Here is a 27,770-nt window from a genome sequence, read left to right as displayed (position 1 = left end):
GCCTCTCCAGAGCAGCTGGCTTCCACCATAGCAAATAAACAAGAAAGAAAGAGAAGACAAGACAAAAAGCCACCTTCTTATAAGCCTAATCATCAACATGATCTTCCACCATTTTTGCTCAAGCCCATTCTCAAAGGGAGAGAGAATTACACAAGACTGTAAATACTACAAGATGAGATCACTAGGGCCATCCTGGAGGCTGCCTCGCATTGGTACTAAATAAGGAATGGAAGATAATGAGCACATGAATTAGGCATCACTGCAAGGTGATTTTGCTGAGACATCTTGTTGGGGAACCTCCAACATTAACACTTAGGGTTTTTCTTCTTGGGCTGATCAAACTTCCCAGAAAAACAGGGGATCCCTGGGTGGCGCAGCGGTTTGGCGCCTGCCTTTGGCCCAGGGCACGATCCTGGAGACCCAGGATCGAATCCCACGTTGGGCTCCCGGTGCATGGAGCCTGCTTCTCCCTCTGCCTGTGTCTCTGCCTCTCTCTCTCTCTCTCTGTGTGACTATCATAAATAAATAAAAATTAAAAAACAAACAAACAAACTTCCCAGAAAAACAAACAAGCAAACAAACAAACAAAGTCTTCTAATCTCCTGTCTGGAAGATGAAAGTTGGACTGTCAGTCAGTTAGGAGCCAAATGGAGAAGAGGGCTAGGGGGTGTCAACATCCAGCATTCCTTTAATCTCCGTTTTGCACATTGATCCCTCTTCCAAGTATGTCTGGTATCCCATGTTTCAAAGACCCTCTGTGTTATCCTTTCCAGAGAATAAGATGTAGGTCTTTTCCTGAGTGAGGGACCATTGGCTCGTATCAGAGATCTGAGGATTTTTTAAAATAAATTTTCAACCAATCTTCCTTATGTTAGTTTGTCTTTAGTTGTTTTCAGAGGTAACTGTTGCCATTCATTCATGAGCATTATGCGGACTGCAGCGTAGAAATTTGGTTGAGTCCTGGCTTTCCCCACAATTGGCTTGGGATTCTACTTCCATGGGCCTACCAAGTCAGATTCCAGTTAACCACTCATTCATCTGCTTTCCAGCTTCCAAAATTTTGTTGTCATTGCAACCTGTATTGCTCTCCCTGTCCTTGTGGCTTTAGAAATATTCCTGAAATATCTCCTTACTGTCACTGTAGTGTGATTTCAGGAGGGAGCTAAATCATCAATCTACCATCATTGGCCTCAAGTGTTTCTTCTTTATTATATGTGGTCTGTCTTCCCTCTTGAATGTAAGTTTCAGGATACCTTGTCTATCTCATTCACCTCTACATCCCCAGAACCATTCCTGACACAGGTTGGTGTTTAACAAACAAATGAATCAATTTGCCAAAGAGGGAACCCTGCTCTCTATCAAAAAGTTGGTAGTAGACCCATGGCTCCTGCCTTTCTATCCAGTGCCTTTCCTGCCACAGCATGTGTGGGATGTAGGTAATTTTGCTATCTAATGATACCTAACAGGTTACAAAGTGCTTTACAAGTTACAAAATGGTTTCAGAATGTTATCTCACTTGATCCTGACAATAGCCCAGGGCTAAATAGGAAAAGGATTATTACTGGCTCTAATATAATTATAATCCTTGCCAAGAACTATCCTATGTCAAAGAAATCACCAACCTTGTTCCTCATCTTTCACCTCCAGCCTGTTGCCATTTGTCTGGCCCCTCCCATAACTTCCTCTGCAAATGGAACTTTCAAGGTCTGTCATCTCTCAAGGAAATGGTCCTCAAGGACTAGAATCAGTTCTCTCATAAATAAGGAAACAGGTATCCACATGGGTAAATGATCCAAGGGCCTTCAGGCAAAAAGGCTATCTGAGTGCTATGACATGGCTGGAGCAGGAAAAAAAAAAAAAGTGGGACTCTCCATTTTAGTAGAGCATAGAGAAGAGGTTGGTACTTGGGAGGGTGCTTAGATCCTAGAAGGAGAGGGAATAAGTCCCAGAATTAATGAACAGTATATATATGGTGGGGAGAGAAGGGATTGAAATAACTATCTACCATAACTAGAAGACTCTCTTTTAAAAAAGGTAACAAGAAACTATAATATAATCATAAAGCCAGTTAAAAAATACTCTAGACAGCAGGTCCTGTAAAACAATGAAATTAAGATCTTGAAATCTAGGACGAACTTGGACTCTGCAGAATCTGGACTCTGCCTGAGGACCTCCAGGGAAAAGTGAAAACAGGGTTTAGGGCCCCTTGAGGGAAATTAGATGCAACCTCAGGAGACACACTAAGTCCCAAGGGTCACAGAGGTAAAAGGTTACAAAGAACCCCACACTTTCCCTGCTAGCCTCTCTTGGAATCTGCCTGCCACCTCCTGGGTAGATAAGGTTATTACCTGCCTCCAGAGCCTGGAAGGCCCAGGCAACCACAAAAGGCATGGTCTCTGTTGTTGATAATGCAGCCAGGAATCTCTCAGAAGCAGAAACTTAGTGCTGAGGAGTTGGAAGCCTGTAACAAATCAAGTCTTGGTGTGGAAAGAGGTTCAAGACATCTTATTAAGCTACAAGAGCAGTTGCAGAGGGTATAAAGAAAACAGTATTATCTATAACCTTAAAACAAATGCACAGGTATACCTCAGAGATGTTTTGGCCTTGGTTTTGGACCTCCTCCATAAAGGAAGTCAAATGATTTTTCAGGCTTCCCAGTGCAGATAAAAGGAATACTATAGCTTATTAAGTGTGCAATAGTATTAGGTCTAAAAAAAAAAAAAACCAGCAACGTATATATCTTCATTTAAAAATCCTATATTGCTAACAAAAGCTAACTATCATCTGAGCTTCTGGTGAGTCATAATCACTGATCACGGATCACTATAACAAATATAATAATAAAAAAAAAGTTAGAAATATTGCAAGAATGACCAAAATGTGACACAGAGACACGAAGTGAACAAATGTTGTTGGAAACACAGCGCCGACAGATTTGCTCGATATAGGGTTGCCATAAACCTTCAACATGTAAAAATAAACGCAGTTATCTTCACGGTGCAATAAAACAAAGCACAAATGAAGTATATGCGTGCATAGAGTAATAGCAGCTATGTGTTTAGAGACCTTCGTCCATGTGGACCATGCTAATCCTTCTGCACACACCATTCAGCTACTCTTTGCCCAAGCACAACACCAGTACTGCCATGATTTTTCCGCTTACATAAAGGGAAATTGAGACTTAAGACTGAACATTAAATCTGCCCAATATCTCACAGCAACTAAGTGGCAGGGGCAGGTCAGCATCCTGGCCTGGGTGACTCAGGAATCTGAACTCTCAGCCATTATCTTACACTGCCTCCTCAAGCAAAACATGACTGTGCATGCACACATCCGTGTGTATGTGGAATTCTGAAAGGCTCTGCAACAGTAAACAGTGGTTACTTAAAGAGTTAGGGGAAGAAGTAGGTCAACTTGCATCTGCTACTTAATGTAATTCTGCACCGTTTATATTTTTTCAATAGGCATGTATTATTTGGTGATAAAAATACAAAGACTTAAGTACTAATTCTGCTCCCCAAATACACATGGAGAAGAAAACTCAAATTAGTCTAGTATTTAGGCCCTGTTTACTGAGCAATTACTATGTCCTACACTGAGTAGGACACACACTCAAGACTTTACTGAATTCTCACAACTGTGTCTGGAGGGAGGGTATTATCATTCACTCCCTTTACAGAAAAGGAACTTGAGGCTCAGGGAGGTGAATTGACTGCACCGAGGTCACAAAACAATCAATGCAGGGACTCAACTCAGGTCTGGCTGGGCTGAAGAGCCCATGCTTTTACCTACTAAGTATGCTAGTCATGCAGGAATGATCACAATGATAATAATAACAGTTTAAGGGCTTATTATGGGCCAGACCCATGCTCTTCATGCATGATGTCATCAAATCTCAGTGGTGGGTACCCGAGTGGCACAGTTAGGCAGCTGATTCGGTTTCAGGTCAGGTCATGATCTCAGAGTTGTGAGATCAAGCCCCGAGTCAGGCTATGCACTTTGTGCAGAGTCTGTTTAGGATTCACTCTCCTTCTCCCTCTGCTCCTATCGCTCTGCTCTCTCTCTAAGATAAATAAATAAACCTTAAAAAAAAAAACTCCATGGCAATCCCAATTGTATACATGAGGAAACTGAGGCTCAACAGAGAGGAAGCCACTTATTTGCCCAGGGTCATCCAGCAGAACAGGACTGGAATCCAAATCACTGTACACATGTCCATCAAGAAAAGAGACGGAGCTAAAATAAAACAAAAGCACTTAGGGGTTCCTAGGTGGCTCAGTTAGGTAAGTGTCAACTCTTGATTTCAGCTCACATCGTGATCTCAGGGTTGTGATATGGAGCCCTGCATCGGGACTCTGCTTAGGACTCTCTCCCTCGCCCTCTGCCCCCCACTCCTTGTGGACACACACACGCTTGCATTCTCTCTCTCCCTCTCCCTCCCTCCCTCTCTCTCTCTCAAAAAACAAAAAACAAAACAAAACAAAAAAGCAAACCAGGGGCATCTGGGTGGCTCAGTCAATTGGGCATCTGCCTTTGGCTCAGGTCATAATCCTGGGGTCCTGGGATCAAGCCCCACATAGGGATCCCTACTCTGTGAGGGGGCCTGCTTCTCCCTCTCCCTGGCCCCTGCTCGTGCAGGCTCTCTCTTGCTATCTCTCTCTCTCATTCTCAAATAAATAAATAAAGACCTTTAAAAAAATGGGGGTGGGGGGATCCCTGGGTGGCGCAGCGGTTTGGCGCCTGCCTTTGGCCCAGGGCGCGATCCTGGAGACCCCAGATCGAATCCCACATCAGGCTCCCGGTGCATGGAGCCTGCTTCTCCCTCTGCCTATGTCTCTGCCTCTCTCTCTCTCTCTCTCTGTGACTATCATAAATAAATAAAAATTTTTAAAAAATGGGGGTGGGGGTAGGGGTAGGGTGGGGTCAAACCAACCAACCAACCAACAAGAAAAAGCACTCATTTGTAATTCAAGAAGAATGGATTTGGGTACCAAACAAAATTGTGTCCTTCCCCAGGGAACACAAATCAAGGGTTTTTAAAGACAAAAGGAATGCTTATATATATTGCTTACAAAGAGTTTTGACTGGTGTTGGTGACAAAAAAAAAACTAACCTTAACTGAACATAATTGGTGGCTAAGGCTATCATTAAGTGAAGCCTCTTGCTATCGCAGGTGTTCAGGCTGAGTCCTTGCAATATTTGCAGTTTGGCCCAGTTCAAAAGTTCATGGTTTTGGGACGCCTGGGTGGCTCAGCGGTTGAGCGTCTGCCTTTGGCTCAGGGTGTGATCCCAGTTCGGGGATCAAGTCCCACATCGGGCTCCCTGCATGGAGCCTACTTCTCCCTCTGCCTATGTCTCTGCCTCTCTCTCTCTATCTCTCATGAATAAATAAATAAATAAAATCTTTTAAAAAAGAAAAAAAAAGTTCATGATTTCACCAGTGGGAATGCACAAGGCCCATCTCCTTAATGGCTTCTCAGCTCCATTTTGAAACCTCTTGACATAAGTGACCCCGTGTCATTTCACCTTCCACAACATGACACTGGCATTCATCCAGTTGCTCAGGCCCAAAACTTAGTAGTTATCCTTGACTCCTTGCTCTCTTTCCTTTCCCTCCCCATGTCTAATCCACTGACACCAGCTGGTTTTAGGTTCCAAAGTACATGCTCACTTCTCACCATCCAGCTACTTCAGCCCAGTGGAAGCCACAGCCAACTCTCATCTGGGCCACTGTGAAGGCTCCCCACTGATCTCCATGCTTCCATTCTTTCCTCTTGGCTCCATCCCATGTACTCTCTATACTGTGGTTGATGTGGTCTTTTTCAAATCTCTTGCTAAATCGCCTCTCATGCAGCCTCTCTTGGGTCGTGGGAAAGAATTACGCCCTCCAGAGAATGGTATGAGTGACTGTTTTCTCAATTTTCCTAAGGATGATACTAGCCAATGCCATTTTCTCTCTATTACAATAGATGACCTAATTCATTGCATGTAATGGATGCCGCAGAGTGTCAGGGCTTGAGTCTCTGCAAGAACTGGGTGGAGAAGGCTGCAAAGATTTCCAGTCATGTTTCAAATACCAATGGCTAAAGCCTACTAGTCCCTTGTGACCTACAGGACACCACATTTCCACCTCTGCAGCCTCATTTCCTACTACCTTTTCCCTGAAAATAAGAGTTCTTTTCCATTTCTCAATTAGAAAAGCCTCATTCCTGATTCAGGGTTTTTGGAGAGTCTGTTTCCTCGGCCTGGAGCTCCAGTGCCAGGCCTTCCACAGCCAGCTCCTTCTGTTAGTCATTCAGGCCCCAGCTCAAACATTACCAGCTCAGAGAGGCCCTCCCTGATGCCTTAAAGAGACACTGCCGATCCCTGCTATTCCACTGCCCTTATTTGATTGCTTTCCCAGCATTTATTTATCATGATCTGAAAGTGCACTCTTTCTGTATTCACTTACCTATTGTAAGTGTCTCCCCAGTTAGAAACGAGTGCCACAGAGCTGTTCTGTCTTACTCACGGCTGCATCCTCGATAACCACGGGAAAGCTTTTTCACAGGGAAGCAATCTGCAAAATTGCATTTAGAGAATTTATCAGATGCTTATTATGTGCCAGTCACTGGCCTAGGAGCTTTGCAATGTGTCCTATCAACGCACACTGTCCAATGAAAATATAATGTCAGCTATTTTTAAGTTTCTAATAGCCACATTGAAAAAGAAAAGAAACAGATGAAATGAACATTATATTTCCTCTGACATATTCAAAGTATTATCATCTCAACATGTAACAGGCTTTAAGTGCCAGATTCTTTTTTCTTTTTTTAATTTTATTTCAATTCAATTTGGCAACATATAACACCCAGTGCTCATCTCATCAGGTGCCCTCCTTAATGCCTGTCACCCAGTCACCCCATCCCCCCACCCACCTCCCTTTCTGCAACCCTTTGTTTGTTTCCCAGAGTTAGGAGTCTCTCATGGTTTGTCTTCCTAATTTCTTCCCCACTGTTTTCCTCCTTTCCCTTATTTTAACAGGCTTTAAAAGAGAGAAAACACCTTTTTGCACTCTTCAATTCCTCCCCTCTACCTTCTAGGTCCTGGAGGAGCTCTGCGCTGCTCAAATTTTGGAACTCGCGGGTTCCCACTTTAGGACAGAACGCCAGTGTCCCCCATCACACACACACACACACACACACACACACACACCTGTGTCTCAGCTTTCCCACCTTTTCTGTAACTCTCGGTGTGCACACACCCTTCAGGACCTCTACGGGTGGGCAAAAAAGAGGGCAGCCAGCCCTCAAGCGAGGCCTGAAGATGCTTTCCTCTGCAGACACCGAACCAAAGTTGATGTGTTACCAGGCCACGGGAGAGCTGGGGGGGCGAGTGGGAGGAGCGCGCAGCGGAAACAGGTAGGAAAGCCTGGGAGCTGAGACGCCAGAGCCAGGGAGCATGCGCAGGGTAGCTCCAACCGGAAGTGTGCCCGGAAACACGAGAAGCGCCAAGGGCAATGATTGGAGAGGCTGTGGCGTCCCTCCTGACGAGAAGCACAAGGGTGGGGACGGCTCACAAAGCTCAACGCCCAGGCCCTCGAGTACGGGGAGCGGACGAGGAGGGGGTGTTGGTGTCCCAAGCCGAGTTGAAACTGGAAGTTGACTTCTTCACCGTGGATATAAGAACTGTAAGTTTGGGCCTCAAGGGGACGGTTTATCTCTGAGCAGGGTCTTTGCGGGGTCACAGCTGGACCTCAGGGATTCTCTGAGATCAGGAGAGACTTCGAGGGTCTTCTTTGAAGTCTATTGGGAAATGAAGCAATGCCAACGCAAACTTTGGTGTATTTGTGGGGCGGGGGGTGGTTAAAAAGATTTTTACTTATTTATTTGAGATGAGGCACATAAGCAAGAGAGAGGTGAGGAGTGGGGTGAGGAGCAGAGGGAGAAGAAGACTCCCCACTAAGCAGGGAGCCAGATCCTGCATGTTCCCAGGACTGTGGGATCATGAGCCGAGCGGAAGGCAACTGCTTAACCAACTGAGCCACCCAGGCACCTGGCCAAAGCAAACTGTTCCTAGCCTTGTGTGGGGTTTTAGAGGTTTACATGGAATGAATTATACAAAAGTGTATCTAGGGCAAATATGATTGTGAAGACGATTTTAGTTATAAGAAACAGCGAGGTGGCCTGGGAATGAGACGTAGTTTTGAAGTAGCATCGCCTGCCTCTCTAAATATCTCATTTGGAGATAATATAAGGAATCAAAAGTTAGTCTTCCTGTCTCCTGCTTCTAGGAGTCCTGACCTAGACTAGTCCTGACCCTAGAAGGACCTAGTCATTCTAGGGTCAGGACCCCAGATGTTCTGTGAGGAGTTAGTGAGGAGGGCTCTCCTGAGAATAAGCTGTACGGGGGGGATCTGTGGATAGTTGGAGCCCTAATGGATCTCTTCATCAGGTGGCCAGTGCTGGAGTGACATTGGCCCCTGATTCTACATTAGGAATGAGTGATGAGGAGGCCTGGGGGGGAGAGGCAGGAATGAGGTGTTTCATGGTGGGAGAGGGTCTCACATTCTCTCAGGAATGCAGGGCATCTGGGGGAGGAGGGGGAAGATTCTGGAATTTTAAGGTAGAGTTTCTTGCCTGTTGGAGAGGGAGTGAATCATAGGAAGGGAGGTTCTTGCTGTGGGAGATGTTTGAGCCATTACGGTAGGGCCGGGATTGTGTGGTACCTTGGAGAGGGGCCTCTCAGCAGGAACACGTGAAGGGAAGTTCTCGTTTGGCGGTCTCTGACAGAAGCTTGATTGTGCATGCCCAGATGTAGGCTTCGGCGTGGACAAGAGGGCCAGTCCTTCATTCAGTTCAGGAGTGTTTTCAAGTTACCTACTCTGTGCCCCACATTATGTGCTAGGCCTGTAGTGGGAAAGAAAAGAGTTCCCATGAACTTTATGGGACTGATCTCTTTCTAGGTCAACTCTATCTACTGGAAATGTAATGTGTGCCACATAAGTAACCTGAATTTTTCCAATAGCCAAATTTTGAAAAAGTAAGAAGATACAGGTGAAATTAATTTGAATTTATTTAACTTAATATATCTGAAATATTATTTCAGCGTGTAATACAAAAAATATTAGTGAGATATTTATATATTGTGTGTGTATGTGTGCAATATCTAAAATCCAGTGTTTGTGTTTTACACTTGTCCGTATCTCAGTTGTGGTTAGTCACATTTCAGATCCTCAGTAGCCACATGTGGCTTGTTGCTACTGCATTGGACAGCAACTCTAGAGTAACATAAAGATAACAAATTGTAGAAGATGTTTTTAGTAATGATAAATGTGCTGAGGAGGTAGCATAAGTGCTGTCAGCCACAGAATCCCCTCATGGCTGAAATGGCTTTGGGCAGGTTGAAATTGAGGTGTCTTTATTGTTGCCTTAAATATTTGATTATGAGATATTTTATACATACTCAAAAACATGACATGGGACACCTGAGTGGCTCAGCGGTTGAGTGCCTGCCTTTGGCTCAGGGCGTGATCCCAGATTCCCAGGTTCAAGTCCCATGTCGGGCTCCTTGCATAGAGCCTGCTTCTCCCTCTGCCTGTGTCTCTGCCTCTCTCTCTCCCTCTCTCTCTCTCTCTCTCTCTGTCTATTATGAATGAATGAATAAAATCTTTAAAAATAAATAAATAAATAAATAAAAATAAAACTTGGCTCTGCCCTTGGGAAAGGCACTTCACTTTTCTGAGCTTACGTTTCTTCATCTGTTGGAAGGAAGCAAATGAATGCAGTGGTGAATATCAGTTCTTCGCGTATGCATCTGTCTGGGTCCTGATGTGACAGGAGATGTGTAGCATAATAAGAACACCTGCTGTTTGTTAATATAAAGTTGGGCTAATATTTATTGTTTCTTAATTGCTTTGAAGTACCAGTATTATTCCTACCTTACAAATGAGGAAACTGAGGCCTTGATCCCCGAAGGTCACGTAAGCTAATAAAGTGGTAGGATTAGGTTTTGAAACCAGGTCTGTATGTTAGTAAATTGAACACCAATAAAAAAAATAAATAAATAAAAAATAAAAAAAATGAAACCAGGTCTGACTGATTTAAAAATAAACAAACAAAAAAAAACAAGAACAAAACCTTGTGATCTAACCATTAGACAATACTGCCTCAATGCCTTCAGCAACTGCTCATCATTCACAGCAGTGGTTTCCAAATCTTTTTTTAAGGAATGGAAGCATTTTGTCCAGCGAAATCTTATATGGAACCCCAGTACATAAAGCAAATGAAGTTAGAACTAGTGCAGTTAAAGTGGGGTAATAGTCTAGACGTGGGCGGGTTTAATCCTGACTCTGCCAGGTACTGGCTCTGTGTTGGCCTAAACAAATTACTTTATCTCTCTGAGATTCAGTTTCTTCATTGGTAAGATGGGGAAATGATGTCTGCCAACCCACCGGCATTGTTATGTGGATCAACTGAGATAATATACGCAAAGCTCTTGGCATACAGCCTAGCTCCTGATAACAGCCAAATAAGGGTGGCTTGTTGCAGTTGTAGCTGTGGCTATGACCACCTTCACTGACCAGAGGATGGAGTGGAAATCTCTCAGCCTTGCATTCGTGCCCTCCATCATCTGACCCAACCTACATTTCTAACACCTACAGGATAGCCAAACTGAATTACAATGTCCCAGGCCAGGATCCTGCACTACCAGTTCTGTGTGTATAGCTCTACCCACAAAGCACCATCCTTTGCCCTCTCCCTTGGTCCAAAAGTATGTAAGTGTGCTTTTTAAAAAATATTTTTTAAAACTTTTATTAGGGAAATTTTCAGAATATACAAAAGTTACAAAAGCTAGTATAATGAACCCTTCAATATCCATCACTTAGCTTTAGTAGTTACCACCTTATTTCCACTATATACCCCAACCTTCTCACTCCACTAGATTAGATCCTAGTCTGTCATTTCATCTGTAAATTCATCATTATGTATCTCTAAGGTAATGATTCTTTTTCAAAAACATAACCACCATACCATATCACATCTGAGAAAGATGAATAATTTCTCAGTGTCAATCTGTCAATGTTCAGTTTTGCTTTACCATCTCATAAATCTTTTTCTTTGTAGTTGATTTGTTCAAATCAAGATACTGACAAGATCTGTACATTGCATTTATATGATCTACTTCCTAAATTTGTTTTTATCTTTAAATTCCTTCCCCCCTTTCTCTTTTTTTCCTATGATGTTTTTGTTAAGGAAACAGACCTATTAGGCCTCCAGAAGGCCCGTGGTGTTGCTGATTTCTCCCTGGAGCCCTTTACCAGGTTCCTTTCTGCTCCCCCTGCAAACTGGTGGTTAGATCTAGCTTCCAAAGGTTTAATCAGATTTGGGGGGTGATTTTTGGCCAGAACATTCCACAGTGGTGATCCATCCCTTCTCTCCTATAAGATCTGCAGAGACTAGTCTCCTTATCCTGAGCCTTTTAGTGTCAGGTGGATCCATGAGTTCACAGGTTGTCAGCCTGACCCACCACTCTAAAGTTCCCTGTCGGCCTTTCACCGGGCAGTTTTAGCAATCATTGATGCCAACCTCAATCCAGTATTTTATTAAGTTTTGCAAAAATGGCAGTATTAGAATTCTGTTATTCTGTCTGCATTTATTAGCTGCAAATCCTTGTGTAAAGAAAACTTGTTGGTTTGCCCCAGGCGCATTTATACAAGAAAGAGAATGAATGCTTGAGCTATTCCCTGGATTTATCAGTTCTCAAAATAATGAATGGGTTCCCGGCAGCCTCTAAAGGTAACCAGAGAGTTTGTTGTTGATTTGTTTTTTAAGTTTTTGTTTAAATTCTAGTTAGCTAACATACAGTTTAATATTAGTCACAAGTGTACAATTTAGCGATTCAGCTCTTCCATGCCCGGTACTCCTCAAGACAAGAGCCCTCCTTAATCTCCATCACGCTTCTGACTCCCCTCCTTTCTCACACCATCAATTTGTTGATGGTTTGTTTCTTGGCTTGCCTCTCTCTTTTCCCCCTAATGATCCTTTATTTTGTTTCTTAAACTCCATGTAGGACTGAAATCAGTCGAATCATTTTTCAGACCCATCATGAATGCCCCACTCAAAAGTTACTTCCCCTGCTGTTCTTACCCTGACTCAAAAGGAATTTCTCCCTTCTGCTGAATTTAAACACATATTTTCTAGTGGTATCCAGCACTTCCGGTGTACTTCCTTTATCATCAGCTGGATCATAAGCTGTTAGGAGGCATTTCTGCACAGCACTTAACGCCTCCGGCAGTGCTTCTCAAACTTCACTGTGCATTTGAACCCTGGGAGGGGGCATGTCTGGTTAAAATGTGTATTCTGATTCCTTAGCTCTGGGGTGGGCTGAGTGAATTTTTCCTGAACCCGGTGATGTTAATGCTGCTAGTTTAAGGACCACACTTTATTTTTTTTTTTAATTTTTATTTAAAATCAATTAATTAACATATAGTGTATTATTAGTTTGAGGTAGAATTTGGTGATTCATCAGTTGCATATAACACCCAGTGCTCATTACATCACGTACCTCCTTAACACCCATCACCCAGTTATCCTTTCCCCCATCCTCTCCCCTCCAGCAGCTCTGTTTGTTTTCTACAGTTAAGGGTCTTTTATGGTTTGTTTCCCTTTAATTTTGTCTTATTTTTCTTTGTCTTCCCTATGTTTATCTGTTTTGTTTCTTAAATTGCACATATTAGTGGAATCATATGATAATTGTCTTTCTCTGACTGATTTATTTCACTTAGCATAATACCTCTAGTTCCATACACACACACACACATGCACACACACACACACACGACATCTTTATCCATTTATCTGTCAATGGACATCTGGGCTCTTTCATATTTTGGCTATTGTGAACAATGCTGCTATAAACATTGGGCTGCAGGTGCCCCTTCGAATCCTTTAGAAAAATACCTAGTAGTACAATGGCTGGATCGTAGGGTAGCTCTATTTTTAACTTTTTGAGGAACCTCCCTTCTGTTTCCAGAGTGGCTGTACCAGCTTGCATTCCCACCAACAGTGTAAGAGGGGTTCCCCTTTCTCTGCATCCTCACTACCATCTGTTGTTTCCTGAGTTGTTAGTTTTAGCCATCCTAACTGGTGTGAGGTGGTATCTCATTATGGTTTAGACCCCACCAATAAGGACCACACTTTAAGTAGCAAAGAGGTATGGTAAATGTATGGGAAATTGATTTCATTCATTCAATAAGAAGTGCACAGTCTGGGCCAGTTCATGGGCTGGGCCCTGTTACCATAAAAGGCAAAGGGTTGTTTGTGTGTTTGTTTTATTAGAGAATTTTAGTTTTTTAACATATTATTTTGAATATGTGCACAGAATTAAAAAAATTTTTCATAAAATCCAAAAGGACTCACAGTAAAAGTACATCAGCCTCCAGAGGTGAAAGCTGCTAATTCTTGAGTTTTAGTCTAGAGCTATCTCATGCATGTAAGAACATCTATTTGTACCATCTCTTTTTTTAACATACTGTTCACACTGCTCTGCTGCTTTTTCATTTTACTGTATCTGAGATTGTTCCATATCTCAACATATGTCTCTACATCCCATTTAATGGGTGGTGTACTATCTATCCAAGAGGCATTTGTGGTTTGTGTGAAGTATACTGTAAAGTGTGATTCCATACTGACTTCTTCCTCATCCTACATATTCCACAGGGAATAGGTCTTGTCTTCCATTCTTTGAATCCTCTGAATTACCTGGCCTGTGTTGGTATATTTCTGTCCATTTCACTTGATCCAGAGTACATCCATCACTCGTTTACACAAACATATCAATGCTCTTTTTTTCCCCATAAGATTCCAGTCTTCATGGACTTAAAAATTTTTGCTTTTCTCTGTAATTCCCTAAGCACTCACAAGTTACTCAAAGATATTCTCTTGTTTTAGTAGTAGCTTACTGTGAAATAGTACATACGGAAGTGTGTACAAAACGTATGTTGACAGAGTTCTGAACGTGCTACCCTAAATATGGTGCCTTGGTACACTGAATATTTCAAGCTGAAGAAAATTAAGAAAACAGATACAAGTAGGACTCTCTGACCTTCCCCGGAAGCAGATCCAAAGATATTCATGAGAGAAGTGTTCCCATAAGTCCCAAGGACACTGAGATGCAACAAAAACAGAGATAAGGAAGTAAATCTGGCCTCTGGCTCAAATGCTAGGGAGTATCTTCCTTCAACGGCTATCAAGTCATCATCGGGACTCAAAACAGTCATGTCATTCACTCAAGAGGGCACAAGAAATGTCAAGTCCATCAACTCCCTACTCAGGTTTTCTGAAAAAGGCCAGCCAAAAAAGCCCTCAATGGCAACCCTGTTGGGACCCCTCTCATTTTTTAGAGCTTTCTCTGTATCCTCACTTAATAAACTTCTATTGCTTTACTCACTGTCCTTTGTCCACAAGATTCATTCTTTGAGTCTGTGAGATGAGAACCAAGCTCTCCCGCATCATCACCAACCCCTTCCGGGTTCCCTTCCCCTATCACATGATGGTCTCTCCCACTAGAGGTAATCAAGGTCCTGAATTTTACATTAATCATTCTCTGGCTTTCTTTTTCTCAATAGTTTTGAAGCGTTAATGCATCAGAATCATCAAGAGGGCTTGTTAAAACAGATTACTGAGCCCCACCCTCAGTTTCTGATTTAATTCATATGGGATGGGGCCCAAGGATTTGTGCTCCTTATAAATTCCCATGTAATGCGGATGCTGCTGATTCCCGGCCTACACTCTGAGAACTCCTGCTTTATCTCAAAGATGCTCATGACTTGTGTGTGATGACTCGTGGCCTCCCCTAAAACCTATCCGCTCAATACATACATCTTGAGGACCTCCCCACTGCCTTCCTCTACTCTAGTTCCAATCACCCAAATTATGAACATTCAATCTTTGCTAAATATTTTAATTGATTGTAGCACATGAGCATGCTCCTTTCTTTTTCTTTTTTATTGATGATCCCATGTATAAGTTGCTTCTCATTTATGTGTGTGTCTGTTATTTTTAGTTAACCAGAAGGAAGGGGTATAAGCAACATTTATATATCTTATTTGTCTAGTCTGGAAGCAGGAGCCAAGTAAAGGGGTTCAGAACATGCCACCCCAAAATACACTGCTTTTTGCATATTGATTATTTTAAGTTGAAGGCAATTCAGAAATAGCAGATGCAGGAAGGGCTCTCTGACCTTGCCCTTTCTACCTAAAAGCAAGTCATAAAAATTTTCCTTGAGAATGGTGCCCTCCCTGTACCAGGAAGAGAAGACATTCTTATCAGCAGAGCCTGGGAGTCAAGTCCAGCCTGTACAAACAAACGTACTAGAATAAGCCCTACCTGCCATTAGTTTCACCCATATATTTCCTAATCACTGTCCCACAACTTCTTGTCCCCAGTCTTGTCTTGCCCCCTTTGTCTTATCACATCCCCACAATCTGTCATCTGTTGCATACAAAAGACATATAAGCTTTTTATACATTTTACACCTTTTTATACCTTTTTAATGGCTCCTTTGAGTCTTCTTTCCCTCTGAAGACTCCTGTATACGTGTAAAAATATATTAAATAGGGACTCTTGGGTGGCTCAGTCGGTTAAGTGTCTGCCTTCAGCCCAGGTCATGATCCCAGGGTCCTGGGATTGAGCCCCATGTGGGGCTCAGTGAGGGGTCTTCTTCTTCCTCTCTTTGCCCCTCCCCCACCATTTTCTTGCACTCTCTCAAATAAATAAGAAAAATATCTATATATGCATATATATAATAACTTTTTATGCTTTTCTCCTGTTAACCTGTCTTATATCAGTTTAATTCTTAGGCCAGCCACAGAATTTCAGAGAGTAGAAGGAAGTTTTTGCTTCCCTACACAAGTTTAATTTCCCTTTGTAGTCCACTTCCTCAAGTAAGCTATAGACCAGAGTTTGCAAACTCAGTCACTGATACAAGTCAAAAGGCACTGTAAATAAGTGACACTTGCCAAGGGGAATTTTACAGATCTCGAGACCACATCCTGTAAAGAAGGCTTGGATTTAAGCCAGTCGCAAGTACATTGCTCTCCGATTTTCCCAATTTTCGAGAAACCGAAAATAATCCCCACTAAGTCAACATTTTAAGTACCCAGAGCAGACGCAGAGATTCTATGCGGGATACACGTGCAGAACTGAGATGGAACCCATTCCATGTTTCAAGACCTTTGCAGTAAATGAATGGATGGATGGATTGGTGAGGGAGTCCATAATGAATCTGGGTCATTGGGGCAGCTCTCTGGGGGCATTGAAAGGGGACATAGAAGGAACATTTCGTGAGTACCTACTGTATGCCCAGCCCTGTGCAAGGGGCTTTACCTACCTTATCTCTTTTGACTTGCATAACAACACCACAGGGTAGTTATTATCATTCTTGTTTATTTCCATGCTCGGTTCACAGATAAACAAATGGAGGCTTAGATGGCCCAGGATCACATCACGAGTCTTCTTTATTTACAAGCTACCTAATTCTTAAAAAGGGATTTTAGATGAGCTCATATGATTTCAGCTGGCTTCTGAGCCTTAGATTCCAGGTAGCTCTCTTATACCACATTGACCCCACCAAGGTAATCAGGTTCTCAAAAGGCAGGTGGAGGGGAAGTACCAGTAATTGCTGGTTTGATTCCTTGAAGATCTTAGCAAACAACTCACAGCTTCATGCTCTTCAAGTACGTCAGCCAGTACTGAGGAACTAAGACACACAGCATCTCTTGCCATCTTGGTAAGCCCTCCCTACTTCCTCCTATGTCATTGCTACTACCTTCTCAGAATTCAAGATTTCTGCCTACCAGCCTTGGAGCTTACTTCATCCTCATTCCCTTCTAGAGCCCAGTGGGATAAGGACAGACACAGATACAGGAACTGTTAGGTTGGAAAACATTTTATTGGTGTTACTGAGCCCAGAGAGAGTAATTGTAAGCTGGTGATCAGATCCCACACCAGCCCCTCTTCCAGTGGGTGTCAGCAGTGCTCTGTCTTGAAGGGAACGGTCACTGGGCATCAGGAGTTGCACTTCTCAAACCCTTCAGCTGGAGGGAGAGAGGGTGTGATCAGATTGGGGGACCCTTGGGGGCAGGGAGCTGGAGTCCCCTGTGAGGAAGCCCAGGACAGAGTGAGGCAGTGATAGAAAGGAGTCTCTGCCTTGATCTGAGTTCTCATTCTCTAAATACAGTAGCTGAGACTTCCCTTAGTTTTAGTGAGAGGAAGGTTTGTCTTCTGTTACCCGTCCTCACCTTCCTCCCAGATTGTCTACTTCTTCCCTCACCCCCGACTTCTATCCTTCTACTGCCCACCGCCTCTTACCTTAGGAAAGGCATCCCAGTTGAGGAAAGGAAGTTTCCTTTTGATAGACTAAAAGAGAAAGAAAGAGCGAGAGTGATGTGTTACAGGTCAGGTGGGCATGGATCAGTAAACACTCAGTGAATGAGCTCTCCATAGTGGGGATGGTGTTATCACTTCTAATTACAGAAAGAACTAGTATTTCCTGAGCCCCTAATCTGTATCTGCCTTATACTAGCTGCTCTGTAGGCATGCTCTCATTGGTCTGCACAGCTACCTTTTGAGGTAGGTACTAGCAAGCCCGCATCAGAGACGAGGAAGCTGAGACTGAGAGACATTTGTGCGAGGACACGTAGCAAGAATGTGCAGTCGTGTGACACAGGCTCTAATGCCCACGCTGTCGCTGACTTTTCCTTCTACTTGTAAGCCACCCAACTTAGGGCCTCAGTTTCTTCATAGATGATAAAGAAATTCAAACAAACACCTGTCTGATTAAGTTCTGCCTATTTTGGAATTGACTCTGGCTCTGCTCCCCCACTGCCACATTGGGAAAATAGGTGTGGCCATGTCAGCCTCCTGAAGAAACTTCTGTCCAGCAAGGTGATGACTTCCTCTGAGAACTCAGGAAAGAACCCAAAGGGCTAGAACTAGAATGTGTTGGCCCTACCCTGGAAAGACTGCAGATAGTCAAGGAGAGGAAGGAGGGCCCATGCACTTACCTCAAAGAGGGCATGCCAGTTCAGGAATTCATCCGGCTTAAAAGCCTGTGGAGACAGAGAGACCAGAAGAAGGTCAGTTCCAGAGGAGGACAGAGCTCAGCCCCCAGCCCCCTGGAAAAGATAAGGGGTCATGGCAGCTCTGCAAGCTGTCTACTACGGCACTGGTCTTTACGGTGTGGATGTTTGCGGGGGCAACACCAGAGAATGGTACTTACGGAGCGCAACTTGTCGATGTTCAGGAATTGAGCGTTAAAGGCCTAAGCAAAGAGACGGGGTGTTAAGAGAGTGGCTTAGGGGCACAGGACAGGGCACAGACTCAGGCTAGAATGTGGGAGGGAGTTTACCTCAGGGCCTGCTGCATAATTACCAATGGTCGTTTCTTCCTGGAAAATGAAGGGGAGAAAGCCAAATGATCACATAATGGCAAGTCCTTGTCCCAAAACCCTCTCTGCCAGGCCTGCCTTCCTCCACAGGCCAGGCCCCCATGGGGCCAGTCCACCATGTGGCCTCAGATAACATGCTCTATTCCAGTAAGACAGATGGTTGACAGATGTGCAAGGCAAAGAGGAAGGAACAGAGTGGTGTGCGTGAGACAGAAGCTAAAAGGCCAGGCCTGCATCCATGGTAGGCAGCAGGTGCAAGGGGTGGAGAAGAGAGGACTCCTCCCAAGAACATTGAGCCAGTGTTGCCATGCAGTTGACTTGGGATGTTTTTGAGACTCCTACGCTTAGCCCATAGAGCTGGGTGGGGGAGATTAGCACGCAGGTAGAAGCCACGCTGCTGAGGTGCCCTGCCTGCCTTTAATTGATTGAGATTGGTTTGCTTTGTGACTTTATTGCGACCAAAGTCAGAGTCACCGTTTTCCCTCCCCCACGTAGTAGCGCCCTCGGACTTCAGTGCACCCCATCTTGTCACTCTCCCTGCTTGGCTTCATTGTCCCTTAGCTCTTCCTTTCCACTACAGAGGTCATAAATGGTTATCCTATAGGCTAGACCCAAATGTTTAGCTCTCATAGCAGTTTGGCTTGTTTTTTAATTTGAATAATACATTTCTAATTAAAATACATAAATCAGATTTCTTCTGGCTTCTCCTGAAAATTTAAAACCTCTGATCACACCAGTATGTTTTCCTGCTTAGTAGCAGTCAGATGGTATACAGACTGGGCGCCTGGGTGGCTCAGTCGGTTGAGCAGCTGACTTTAGGTCAGGTCATGATCCCGGAGTCCTGGGATTGAGTCCCGCATTGGGCTCCCTGCTTAGCGGGGGTCCTGCTTCTCCCTTTCCCTGGTCGTGCTCGTGCGCTCTCTCACTCTCTCTCAAATAAATAAATAAAATATTTTATAAAAAGGTGATATACAGGGACCCTTTTAGATTGGGCAAGTCCGCTCCATCTTCCCTGGGGCCCCACCAGCCCGCCTGCTCACTGACTTCACTTGCTTGGACCCCAAGCAATTGTGTATGTGATCCCATCTTAGACTTTTCAATCCAGCACGGACACTCTTCCCCAACCTTGGGAGAGAGAGGGCCCTCCAGCTTCCTCCTGGCTGGAGACTGCCTCCTAAGGATCCGTGCTATGGCTAGGCTTCAGAGACAGCAGGGAGCTTGCAGTCACCTGGAAGCCATTCCCTGGGAGTAGATGAAACACAGGTGAGGCTGAGCCCAGATGACCGACCTCAGCCCCTGAATCCTCCCAGGATTCAGATGTCTAGCTTCCACCTACACTCTCAACCATCCCTTCCAGAAATAAAGCATCTCCATCTACATGTCTTCCTGGGAGTGCTTTGTCTCCTTCCTTCTTTCTTCCCTTCCTCAAAGCCCCTACTTTTCATTCAGCCTTTGATAATCTCCAAAAACAGGAGCCACACACCCAGTAATGCATAGAAGGTAAAGGAATGAAGGACTAAGTGAGGTAATGGATAAAAGAAAGAGAATCCAGGTGATGTGCTCACCTCAGAACTCCCCAGGGAAGCCCCCTGAGCAGAGTGGAGCGCCAGAAGAGAGAGAAGAACCACAGCAGGAAGAACTGGGATCTTCATGGTGTCAAGTTTGGGGTGCTCTGAGGCGGGGCCTCACCGCTTGCCCTTTATATTCCCAGGGAGGTGGATGTGAGCAGAAATGGGGTCCCCACCCCACTGACTCACCCCCAGATCCCATCGCCCACCCCCGGGGCTCTGGGAAGGGGAGGTGTAGACTGTTCCCCACTTACCTTGGATTTCTCAATTCACATTCTGCCCCAGGCACTAGGAAGGTGAGATGGCAATGGGGTGCTTCATGCCAATGGAGCTGGGATGGAGACAGGTTGAACCTGTCCCTCCAAAGGACTGGCAGTGGCACCCAAGCAACCTCTCCTTTTGTCTTTATCTCTTTCCCTTATATCCTTCATTCTGCTCTCATAATTCTGGCTTTTCCCCACCCTTCCCAATTCTGTATAAACTCCTAGACTTCCATGCTCTGGCCTCAACATGTCTTTCTGACTTGTTCTTTTTTTACTCCTTTGCATGTGACCCTACATTCTGGCCAAACTGGACTCCCTACCAAATATACCGTTCTTGGTCCTGCAAGCATCTTCCCTTGCTCTTGCTTATTCCTAAAATGCCCTTCTTGTCATCTCTAGTTCTCAGAACCCAACATCCATGTTGGATGAAGCTCCTTGATTTTTCCCATCATCCTTCACCCTCATTCCCCATACCCTTCCCTTCTTGGGGAATTGCCATAGCAATTCATTTATATCTCTGGCATTGTACCTGGGGTAACTCATGCTTTCTTCTTATTTTTCTCTTAGAATATGAAGTTCCTTGAAGCCGAGAACCAACTCTTAATCACCTTTATATGCCCCTACACCATGCATTACACAGATTACAGGAAGAGCCAGCATTTGTTAGATGGGATAAGTTAGGGTTCGAGCATCCTTCCACCAAGTTGTACACTTTCCTTCTTTGGGGCTGGACCCCTCCCATTATCCAGCTGCCCATCTTTTACTCTTCGGTCTTCAGAGAGATGACTATCTTGAACTAAGAAGACAAGGACTAGAGAACACGCAGGGGAGAAAACAACAGATACACACACACACACACACACACACACACACACAGGTCTTAAAGACGACCCTTTAGGGACGCCTGGGTGGCTCAGTGGTTGAGCATTTGCTTTGGGCTCAGGTCGTGATCCTGCAGTCCCGGGATCGAGTCCCATGTCGGGCTTCCTGCATGGAGTCTGCTTCTCTCTCTGCCTGTGTCTCTGCCTCTCTCTGCCTCTCATGAATTAAAAAAAAAAAAAAATGATGGCCCTTTGGAGATAGGATCTAGGTCCTGAACTTTGAGTGCCTTGTCCATTTCATCGAGCTTCTCCCGCCCCCTGTCCCATACCCCAACTTGGGAGTTGTATCACCACAAAGTGACAAAATCTCCTAATCAAGCCACCTTCTCTACTAGGTTCAGGTGGACCAGCCGGTTCCTGGTGTCATAGGGAGGTGCCAGAACATAGGCTGCTGCTGCCAGGACAAAGCAAGACCTTATTTGAGAGCAGGCCTCTTTGCCCCAACCTGATGCAATGCACACAGATGGCAGGCCTGGGGTGGAAGAGCTAGATGGCACTCATGAACAATCTTTAGGAACCCCAGGAGTTGGGGCTTCAATTCCCATCATGCCCCCCCACCTTGGCCCCTCTATAGGCTCAGGAAATCTCTGCTTTTATAACAGCATCTCCTCCTTTGTAGAGGTACCTGAGGAGACAGGACTTGAAGAACACTCACTAAGTGCAGATGGCCAGGTGGCAGTGACTATCATGCATGGTCAGGCTGCTGGAGGAGACGAGTGAGAAGATGCTTGAGGTGGGTGGAGTGCCTCTCAAAAGGTTTTCTGGAGGACACAAGTTTTTAATGTGTAATGGATTCTTATTAATTAGTTAACAGTGACTGAAGGAGCTCATTAACCACCATTCAGCTAATATAGGGTCAATAGGGTCAACTCTGGGAGCAGAGAGAATGAAGAATGGACAAAAGAGAACTGATATTGTATAGTCAACTCCCATTAGGCATGCTCATGGAGGAGCACCTTGGCATGGGTGATCCAAAGCAACAGATGAGCCAAACACCACCATCTGTTTAGCTGTAGAGTTCTTTTGTAACACATTGACTTCCCAGTGTTTTCCTCTCCACCTAATTAATGCTAATGCTTCTAATAATGTTAGCCAATGTATTGATGGCTTATTATGTGACAGGCCTTGTGCTGAGTGCTCTAAATGAATGATCTCATTGAAATAGCACAGTGATTCTGTGAGGTAGGTACTATAATTATCCACATTCTACAGGTAGGGGAACCACGGCACGTAGAGGTTAAGTAACTCACCCAAGGTCAGTCACAGCCAGTGTGTGGCAAGGCTGGCGTGAGTACCCCAGGATTCCAGGGCCTGCACCTAGATTTGCTCCTGTGCTGTGCTGTGCTGTGGAGTTGTGTCCCATAAAGGACCTCACCAGCCCACAACACCTTGCATGAATTGGACTCATGCCCTGAGAGTAGGGGGGCAGGCTGCATTTAGCCCCCGTTAGTCCCCTCGCCTCGTGTCCCTTCGAGGCATGCAGCCTACGCAGCCGTAGATGGCAGCTCCCAAGCATACGTGCATTACTTTCAGCGAGTTAACCTGTACACTCTTGGTAAAATGAACACAGAAAATTAAGAGAGTAATGGCCCTCAATGAGCGTATGCCCCAGAATGAACCTGCGATTGCCTCGGACTCCAGGTACCTCTTGGGGTAGGTGTAAAATGCCTCTGAACACAGTGTGCACAACCAAAGAAATCCATTCCCTTGCTGGAGAAGAAAACTGTCTATGCTGGACAGCTTTGTTTCCTTTTGGTACCTTCCTGATGGATCTTCAAGGGCAGTTTTGGCTTTACATGATTTGTGCTGTAAGTGCCATCTTTAGAATGTAGTGTCCCTGTCCTGCCTCAGTGGGTTTGTGTTTCCTGGGTGCTCAGTGTCCCATGGTTGGGCAAGTGGGGGAAGAAAGGGGTAAGGAATTCTCACAGTCCCAGCAATTTGGGTGGTGGGTGGCTAAGAATCGCTGGATTTCAGCATTGCTTTGGATGCATCACATAGGGTTAATGGTGTCAGGCAGAGCCACACTGCCTGGCTCTGCATCAGTCCATCTCCAAGTCCAGTTGCTCTTCTAGTTTCCTCTCCGAGAATACCAGTAAACCCCTGTTTTCCCACAGGCCTGCCCCCACCCCACCCCATATCTGCCAGAACTTGAGTGTAGGTAGGAGGCAAAGCCCAGCCCTGATTGCTACATTACAGACACACCTAGGGGCTGGGATCCAGCCTCCTGGCTTCAGAAAGGAAATGTGGGATCTGAAGGGATGCACACTGGGGCCATGGGATATTGGTGAATACCTAGGTGAAAAGCCTAAAATCTTTGAAGAGAAAGGGAGCTGGGGTGTGGAGTACTGGGAGGCAGAATTTGGGACATCCATGTCCCTTCCTTTCCTGTGCCTCTGCCAATATTACTATCACACCCAAGAAAGCAGCCACGTTGTCCAGCAGGTCTGGTTTCTTCCTTTGCCACCCACCTTTTGTTCCTGTGTAGCTTTTGCTCATTAAACTTCTCCCAGGAAGACTTCCTGGATCAATCCCACTTAATTCTGATTCCTCTTCCCATTCTCTGTTCACAAACACTGGGCAGCCACTTTGGCTCTTGGCACTTGGAATTCAAGATGGATCAGGTACCTGTCCTGTGGAGCCTATGTTCTGGCAGAGAAGACATATCATAATCTAATTTAAAAATTAGGAAACAAGATAACTTCAGAGAATGACAAGTTCTGGGGAGAAAATAAAACAGTGGCGATATGATTGCAATCAGGTCAGTATCCTTGGTTCAACTGGCTTGAGGGTGGATATTTTAACGTAGACCTAAAGCAGTTAAAGCTCCAGTCTTCTGAAGACGTTGAGTTGCAGGGACAGGTGGCAGCAGTGTTCCTTGAAAGCTTCTCCCAGCAGTTCTGGGTTGACAGGGGAGAGGAAGGCCAGAACCCAATCATCCCCAAGCCATGGTGAGCAGTTGGGATTTGTGGAGGATTCTGAGCATGGATCCTTCCTGGATGTCATGGAAGAATGGATTTTAGGGAAAAATGAAAGTCAGAGGCTGCTTCAGAGCCCCAGGAAGGAGAAAGGGACATCCTACCCTTTTATTACAGGGTCCTTTGCACCAGAGGGCCTTTGCCTGCTTCAGATGACACTTTGAACTTTAAAGGGCTGCTTTGAGCCTTTTGGACCAGAAAAACCCTGAGAGTCTAGAACCATGTTGACCACCTCAGCTTCTCCCTCCATCCCTCAGGGACTGGCTCCAGGAGACTTGAGTCTAGCTCTTTCTGATTCATCACCCACACTCCAGGAAGCTAGCTGTCAGTCAGCCAAAGAATTGAGCATCTTGCCCTGGGAGAGCTGGGTTCTCCTCCCTGTGGCTTCCAGGAGGTACTGCAAGGCGCCCTCCCTACACAGTTGAAATCCAATATGAGGACAGACACACCGTGGAGATATTGCAGATTGGGTTCCAGACCACCACAATAAAGCAAATATTGCAATAAAATAAATTAGATGAATTTATTTATTTTTAATATTTTTAAGGAATTATTCATTTGAGAGAGAGAGAGCAAGAGCAAGAGCACCTGCTTATGCATAAGGGAGGGGCTGAGGGAGAGGGAGAAAGAACCCTCAAGCAAGCTCCCCGCTCAGTGCAGAGACTAATGTGGGGCTCAGTCTCACAACTGACTGGAGCCCAATGCAGGACTTGATACCAGGACCCCGAGATCATGATCTGAGCCAAAATCAAGAGTCAGACACTCAACTGAGCCACCCAGGCACCCCTTTATTGATTGAGTGAGTGAGTGTACGTGCGTGTGTGCATGAGCCCAGGGGTGAGGGGCAGAGGAAGAGGGAAAGCGAGAACCTCAAGCAGGCCCCACATTCAGCACAGAGACAAATGTGGGGCTCAATCTCAGGTACAACCTGAGTACCTGACCTGAGCCAAAATTAAGAGTCAGATCCTCAATCAACTGAGCCACCCAGGCACCCCATTGAGTCAAATGAATTTTGTGGTTTCCCAATACACCTAAAAATTATGTTTACACTATTCTGTAGTCTAGTAAGTGTGTAATAGCATTATGCCTTAAAAAAAACAAAATACTTAGTTTAAGGGATCCCTGGGTGGCGCAGCGGTTTGGCGCCTGCCTTTGGTCCAGGGCGCGATCCTGGAGACCCGGGATCGAATCCCACGTCGGGCTCCCGGTGCATGGAGCCTGCTTCTCCCTCTGCCTGTGTCTCTGCCTCTCTCTCTCTCTCTGTGTGTGTGTGTGTGTGTGTGACTATCATAAATAAAAAAATATATATATTTTATTGCTGGGATCCCTGGGTGGTTCAGCAGTTGAGCATCTGCCCTCAGCTCGGGGCGTGATCCTGGAGTCCCAGGATCGAGTCCAACATCAGGCTCCCTGCATGGAGCCTGCTTCTCCCTTTGCCTGTGTCTCTGCCTCTCTCTCTCTCTCTGTGTCTCTCATGAATAAATAAATAAAACCTTAAAAAATAAATTAAGTTATAAAAAAGAAAAACTTTATTGCTAAAGAATGCTAACCATCAAGTGAGTGTTTTTGCTGCTGGAGGGTCTCACCTTGATGTCAGTGGCTGCTGACTGATCAGGGTGGTGGTTGCTGAAAGCTGGGGTGACTGTGGCAGTTTCTTAAGACAAAATGAAGTTTGTTGCATCAATTGACTTCCTTTCTGAACAATTTCTCTCTAGCATGTGATGCTATTGGATAGCATTTTACCCACAGTAGAACTCCCTTCAGAATTGGAGTCAGGCCTCTCAAATTCTCCTGCTTTATCAACTAAAATATGACAAATTCTAAATCTTTTGTTGTCATTTCAACAATCTTCACAGCATCTTCACCAGGAGTAGATTCTATCTCAAGAAACCATTTTCTTGGGATGTCTGGGTGGCTCAGTGGTTGAGCGTCTGCCTTCGGCTCAGGGCGTGACCCCAGAGTCCCAGGATCGAGTCCCACATCAGGCTTCCTTGCTTGGAGCCTGCTTCTCCCTCTGCCTATGTCTCTGCCTCTCTCTTTCATGAACAAATAAATAAAATCTTAAAAAAAAAAGAAAGAAACCACTTTCTTTGCTCATTCATAAGAAGCAGCTCCTCATCTCTTCAGTTTGATCATGAAACAATTCAGCATGCAGCAATTCAGTCCCACGCTCAGGCTCTACCTCTAATTGTAGTCCTCTTGTTGTTGCCACCACATCTGCAGTGACTTCCTCCACTGAAGTCCTGAGCCCCTCAAAGTCATCGACAAGGGTTTGGAATCAGCTTCTTCCAAACCCCTGTACTCCTTGATATTTTGACATCTTCTGATGAATCACAGACATTCTTAATGGCATCTAGAACAGTGAATCTCTTCCAAGAGGTTTTCAGTTTATTTTGCCTGGGCCCATCAGAGGAACCACTATCTATGGCAGCTATTGCCTTATAAAATATATTTCTTAAATAATAAGCTTTGAAAATTACAATGACTCCTTGATCCATGAGTTGCAGAATTGAATGGTACCAGTGGGCATGAAAACATGAATCTCAGGACGCCTGGGGGGCTCAGTGGTTGAGCATCTGCCTTTGGCTCAGGGCATGATCCCAGGGTCCTGGGATCAAGTCCCGCATAAGTCCTGCCTGGAGCCTGCTTCTCCCTCTGCCTCTGTCTCTCTGTGTCTCTTATGAATAAATAAAATCTTTAAAAAAAAAAAACACATGAATCTCATCCATCTCCATCAGAGCTCTTGGGTGACAGGTACATTGTGAACAGTATTTTGAAAGGAATCTCTCTCTCTCTCTCTCTCTCTTTTTCCTGAGCAGTAGATCTCAGCCTGGGATTTGAAGTTGTGAAGTCAGGCATTGACTTATCACTATCTATGAAAGTCCTAGATGGTGTCTCCTTCCAATAGAGAAGGAAAATCTATATTTTAAAATCTATTTGAAAATCTAATGCTTAAGTGTAGCTGCCTTCATGAATTATCTTAGCTAGATCGTCTGGGTAACTTGCTGCTGCTTCTACATTCGCACTTGCTGCTTCAGCTTGCACTTTTCTGTGGTGGAGATGGCTTCTTTTCTTAGACCTCATGAACCCATCTCTGCTAGCTTCCAGCTTTTCTTCTGCAGCTTCCTCACCTCTCTCAGCCTTCACAGAATTGAAGAGCCAGGGCCTTGCTCTGGATCAGGCTTTGGCTTAAGGAAATGTTGTAGCTGCTTTGAACAGAAATTTTCTCCATATCAGCAACAAGACTGCTCTCTGATTGATCATGTGCTTACTAAAGTATCACTTTTCATTTCTATCAAGTACTTTTTCTTTGCATTCACAAATGGCTAACTAGAGCAAGAGGCCTAGGTTTTAGTCCATTTCAGCTTTTAACATGCCTTCCTTACTAAGCTTGGTCATTTCTGACTTTTGATTTTTTTTTAAGATTTTCATCTATTTATTTGAGAGATAGAGAGCGCGCAAGAGAGGGCACAAACAGGGGGCAGAGGGAGAGGGACAAGCAGACTCCCTGCTGAGCAGGGAGTCCAACATGGGACTCGATCCCAGGACCCCAAGATCATGACCTGAGCTGAAGGCAGTTGATTAACCAACTAAGCCACCCAGGCACCCCTAGCTTTTGATTTAAAGTGAGAGACATGTAACTCTTCCTTTCAC

At 44.8% G+C, this 27,770-nt stretch overlaps 1 protein-coding gene and 2 long non-coding RNA genes across 3 annotated transcripts; 1 reads left to right on the top strand and 2 right to left on the bottom strand.

The window, feature by feature from the left end:
* Positions 1–2,286: 2,286 nt before the first annotated feature.
* LOC144287558 (uncharacterized) lies at positions 2,287–7,409 on the bottom strand. The gene is made up of 3 exons (XR_013355344.1): positions 7,215–7,409; positions 6,452–6,559; positions 2,287–2,461 (listed from the first exon to the last, which is right to left on the bottom strand). It is a non-coding gene; the product is annotated as an uncharacterized LOC144287558 (long non-coding RNA).
* Positions 7,410–7,478: 69 nt separating this feature from the next.
* LOC144287525 (uncharacterized) lies at positions 7,479–25,141 on the top strand. The gene is made up of 4 exons (XR_013355314.1): positions 7,479–7,669; positions 21,761–21,874; positions 23,723–23,899; positions 24,374–25,141. It is a non-coding gene; the product is annotated as an uncharacterized LOC144287525 (long non-coding RNA).
* Positions 16,914–20,142, bottom strand: KRTDAP (keratinocyte differentiation associated protein). The gene is made up of 6 exons (XM_077854776.1): positions 19,995–20,142; positions 18,391–18,429; positions 18,262–18,303; positions 18,047–18,091; positions 17,352–17,399; positions 16,914–17,077 (listed from the first exon to the last, which is right to left on the bottom strand). The coding sequence occupies exons 1-6, from the start codon at positions 20,079–20,081 to the stop codon at positions 17,039–17,041; spliced, it is 300 nt and encodes a 99-aa protein (XP_077710902.1). The 5' UTR covers positions 20,082–20,142; the 3' UTR covers positions 16,914–17,038.
* Positions 25,142–27,770: the final 2,629 nt, after the last annotated feature.

Source organism: Canis aureus, chromosome 1 (genome assembly GCF_053574225.1).
Source record: "Canis aureus isolate CA01 chromosome 1, VMU_Caureus_v.1.0, whole genome shotgun sequence".
NCBI lineage: Eukaryota > Metazoa > Chordata > Mammalia > Carnivora > Canidae > Canis > Canis aureus.
Note: the sequence above shows the minus strand (reverse complement) of the source record. Positions and strands in the feature narration are given on the sequence as shown.